Consider the following 4,817-nt stretch of genomic DNA (forward strand, 5'->3'; position numbering starts at 1 on the left):
GTTTAATTGAAATGTATTTTTATGACGTAAGTTTAAGCTATTGGGTGAAATGGATGATGTTGGAGCTATAAAGCTCGTCTCTCAAGTCACTGATCTCCTTTCTTTGAGCTCTTCATGTTGCATGGCCACATTACGTTTTCAGTTTCCATATTATTATTATTTTTTATGGAGCACATTTTGTTTGCCATCTGCTAAATTCTAGTGACGCATTTCAAATGTAACATTCAGGAAACTTCAAGACGTACCACTGTCTGTTTTTTGTTTTTGTATTTTTTGTGGCAAGAAAATGTTACAGGATATAATGTCGAAAACTCAAGCAAAAAGTGGAATGTGTTTGCCCTCCCTACTCTTTGTTTCACAGGTGTGGTGTGAGTGTACAAGTGAAGGTTTCAAGCTTAAAGGTTGCACATGTGCTATGATTCAGCCCGAATCAAAGACTATTTTTCGTGGTAATCAGGACCATGCCAGTATAAGGACAATGCCCCCCCTCTTCAACAAAACATACTTCATACTTTACCATGAGTCTAAAGAGCTGAAAGACTTTGAGATCATCAGTAAGGCATCACTTCTGTGCATTAGATATAATGCACCGTAGGGTGAGGCCAGGTGCCTCTCACCTCCGACTCTCACGTCAGAACGAATATCTTCTGTTTCCCTCCTTCAGACAAGGCGCGCACAAGAAAGCTCCAGAGGTTCAAACTGAAAGTGAGAGAAACAGGTTGCCTTCTCACCAAGGTCAACCAGCCGCCACAGTCAATGAGCCTCTTCAGACTGTGAGTCCACAAAGCACCGAATCACTTCCTATTATAAATGTGTCATCAATAATGCCGACCCTGTCATGCACATAGTCACATGTGGGCTCAGTGAGAGGTTTTTGACTGACTAATGCAAGATGTCCGCAAAAACATGTTTACCTCTTATCACTTCCTGTGTTTTCTTTTTGTTTTGGGGGAGGTTTGGGTTGTTTTCCTGCTCTTGACCATCCCCATGTGAGAAGTCCCTGAGATACCCTTTGGAGCTGTCGGTTTGCGTTTATCCCTGCGGACAAACCTTGCAGCTTCATCAGGGGTGCTACGGAAAGGACAGTGTGTCATGAGGGAGCGTGTGGCATGGTGTCGCATTGTTTCAGAGGCTGGATGAGTCATGGAAGAAAAATCAGGGTTGGTGGCATTTTGAGAAGGCTCGTCCGTTGCGTTAAGACAGCACTGCTAAATCAAGAGCGGAATTATAATGTGGTCTTTTGATGCCTGTTGCAGCGGGTCAGACATGGAATTGATTAAGGCATAGTCTAATCTAATTACCTGAGAGGCTCCGCAGTTACATGTCATGAGTGTAATTTGTTTTTGAAGAATACCACCGCCATCCTCTGTCGTCCGTCCTCACCGAGCTGACGGGAGTTTAAATTCCCAAAACATCCGAGCGTATTTATAGCGCCTACTTTACAGTTTGATTGCTGTGACTGTTTCAAGTAATTTCTATATGACTCACCAAAGAAACTCAATGGCTCGTACATCATCAAAAGGCAGACAGCAAAATTTCTTTTCTGCTTTAGTCATGGCTGAATTACTTTTCATCTGTATCGTCATTTTTCAGTCAGATGAGTCCACGCTTCAATTATGGGTTCCCTTTTTTTTATTTTTAGCAAAGTCCAAAATTCAAATGACGTGCTTGACATCGTGTGGATTTAAACTGAAAATGTGGTCAAAGTGATGTCAGACAACCCCCTCTACCACCACTACCACCTCCCGACACCCCACCTCCCTCGGACCCACCCGACACCTCCCACCATCTCATTCAGCTTTTACCATGTTTCAAAATAATGCTTCCCAGTAGGGTTCAGCTTTCTCTGAGTGGCTGCCTTTGAGTGTTTTTTTTCTCTTTCTCTCTCTGTACTGATAAAAGCAAAATTACACAAGATTGCCCACATACAATAGAGGGAGCTATAAATGCTTTCATTTTGTTTTTTCATTTCAGCTCCTACACGTTCGTCCCATACGCGAATGTCAAGTATATGCAGGTGACAGGCTCTAATCTCTTTCCCTCCTCGTGCCCCTTTTTTTCTCCCTCTCTCTCTCTGTTTCCACCTCTGTCTCTCTTTGTGTCTCCCTCGCTCCCTCTGACCACCCTCACACACTCTGCCAACATGAGATAGCCATGTCTGCGTGTCCGGCGCGTCGCGTGTGATAGCCTGTGACGTATAGCGTCACGTGCCGGCGGTTTTAGGGTTCCACTAGAAGCTACTTATTATCGTTATCGTTTTTAGGCATCATCATTATCAGCTGGAGCAGACGCAGCGGGTCCCTCTACGTCATTGTTCACTCCAAAGCCCCTAAAGCTCTTGCCGCCAAAGCTACCCACAACATAGCCAACAAATGGAAGGGAGGGAGGGAGGGAGGGAGGGTGGAGAACATGACAAAAATCACTCTGGCACTCTTTCAATGTCTCTCCTCTCATCCAGGCCTCCAAGCCCCCCACCACCACCACCCTACTTCCCATACACCCTCTCCACTCTATCTTTCTGTGTTTATTGTTTTTTGTTTGTTTGTTTATTGGGGGGGTTTTCACCTCTCTATTATCGAATGTTCACGTTTGTCTCGTCCACGCTTTCTTGTTCCATCACACTCTATCTTTCAGCGTGACACCCTCTGCCCTCGTCCGTTCTCCGTGGCGGCCATTATCTAAACCACCCATCTCCTCATCTTTCCCCCCAATTCTACTCGCTGACGCTCAGGAGGAAAAATTTCACAACCTAGACGCAGATAGACACACACAGTCGTAGGGCGTGCGTGCAAATGCTCTCACCCACCAACCCCACCGTCCTCCTCTTCCCCCTCCTCCTCCTCCCACACCACCACGACCACCTCCACAACCTTCTACTCTTTTCAAACCCCTACCCCCCACCCTAATCCTAATCACACCACCGCCACCGTCATCAGCCCTTATCTCCCTCCACCAAATCTGCTCTGACTCAAAACAATTTCCTCTCATTTGCGATTTTTACGGCCCGCCCCCCGCCTCCTACACCTTCATCAACCCACCTACCCCCTTCCAATAAACCCTCTCCACCTCCTCAATACCCCATCACTACCCATCCGATACAAACCCCACCCAAACTGCACACAAACACATACACGAATGGACTCACGTACACACACTCTGAGCGGTCGCCATTAAGAATGACGGCTCATCGCGTGTAAGCGGCGAATTGCCACTGTCATCCAGTGGAGCCCGAGAAGAACTGCAGTGTGACGTCATGGCGGACGCCGGCCCCGCTGGTTGGTGGAGAATATTTACGTGTGTGTGATTCTGTGCATGTGGATGGGGGAGACAGAGGAATACAATTTGGTGAGTGGGTGGACCCGTTGGGCCTTGCTGCATCACTGAACCAGGAAAATGAATGAGAACCTACATTAGATGTCACCCCTTCCTCTCTCATTGGTCTCCGCTAATTTTCATTCCTTTTTCCTCTAATTCACATCTCCTAATTCAAGGTGAAGAAAAACAGTTAAAACTGCAAAAACTATCCAAGTGTTTGACGGTATGTTCGACAGTATGTTACAGGGTTCTTTAACTGTATTCAGTTATTTAAAGCAGCTGAAGAATAAACAAATGGGCGTTTTTTTTTACATTTATTATATGGTAAGAAATCCATTCAAAGTTCAGTTAAGCAGTCTGGTGCTGGTGCCAGAAATTTTGTGCATTTGAATTTTCACAAGAGCAAAACAGCACCACCCAATGGGAGGTTTTCATAGCCACAGCTGGAGAGAGGAACGCCTCACTGAGAGGTGTTACTAGGGCAGAAAAGAACATGAACATACTACGCAATGAGCTGCAAAATTGACAGGATACAAGCATGCACGACGCTTTACAGCAGCAGTGACTCAGTGATTTACTTCAGTGAGGGGGGAAACAAAATGTAGTCTGTCTCTGAAAAGCACAGACCCAGTTCTTTTTATGTCTCTCCTTTGACTAAAAGGCACATAGTTTTTACAGTGCAGTTTTTATTGGTGAGCTGATTTTTCAATTATTGCCCTTAGCTGATAGTGAACATGGTGATTCACAGATGTTGAGCCTATAGTGAGAAGGTTTAAAAACTGTAATTCAGGTCAGATTCATGAACAAATTGGCAAATGTCAGCATGGTTGTCAATGCAACCTTACACTGTTGTCCAGCAACTTCCACTCAAAGACCATTGGTCTCATGATTGCATCAGACACAAAAATATAGCAAAGTCTTGATTTTAAACTTTTAGCTACATTGGTAAACACACATATTGAGATAATGTGGTATATTGCTAGGCGAGATTGGTTTTTAATCTCTCAGATATTATGTATAAAAAACATTTTCACAGGACACTATGCAGTGTAACTTTATCGGTTTTTCATATCACTGTGGAGGAAATGTTACTCTATAATGTTGCTTCATTGAGCTTTGTGGGCAAATTCTCTGGCAGGAATAAAGTCCGCCACAAAATTTAAAACAGATAAAGGTTTGGACTTTGACTGGATCACCTGGATTCTCTTTATCAGCCTCCTCTCTGGTGTAGATTTCATGCTGTCATCGTCATTGTCATTTTGCGTGATCCAGTTTTGGCCAGCCTTTAGCTGTCAGGCAGATGGCCTCACATTTGACTCTAGAATACTTTGGTATATAAACTTCAAGTTTAATCAACAACTGTAAGATGCCCAAGTACTGTGGAAAACAAGCCCAAATCATCACCCCTCCGCCATTGCGCTTGACAGTTGGTATGAGGTATTTGTGCTGATACATATAACATTTAATATGCTAACTGAAATATTTGCATGTTTGCATTTTTT

General features: G+C 44.3%; 1 protein-coding gene across 1 annotated transcript in view; it reads left to right on the plus strand.

Moving 5' to 3' along the window:
- Positions 1-478: 478 nt before the first annotated feature.
- Positions 479-4,817, plus strand: part of LOC102208126 (multidrug and toxin extrusion protein 1-like) — a 17,448-nt gene continuing 13,109 nt past the window's right edge. The window contains exons 1-2 of the mRNA XM_005751049.1: positions 479-554; positions 665-773. Of these exons, the coding sequence (XP_005751106.1) occupies positions 479-554; positions 665-773 (185 nt within the window). The remainder of the gene's footprint in view (positions 555-664; positions 774-4,817) is intronic.

This window comes from Pundamilia nyererei, unplaced genomic scaffold (assembly GCF_000239375.1).
Source record: "Pundamilia nyererei isolate P.nyererei 1_Seehausen unplaced genomic scaffold, PunNye1.0 scaffold00297, whole genome shotgun sequence".
Classification (NCBI taxonomy): domain Eukaryota; kingdom Metazoa; phylum Chordata; class Actinopteri; order Cichliformes; family Cichlidae; genus Pundamilia; species Pundamilia nyererei.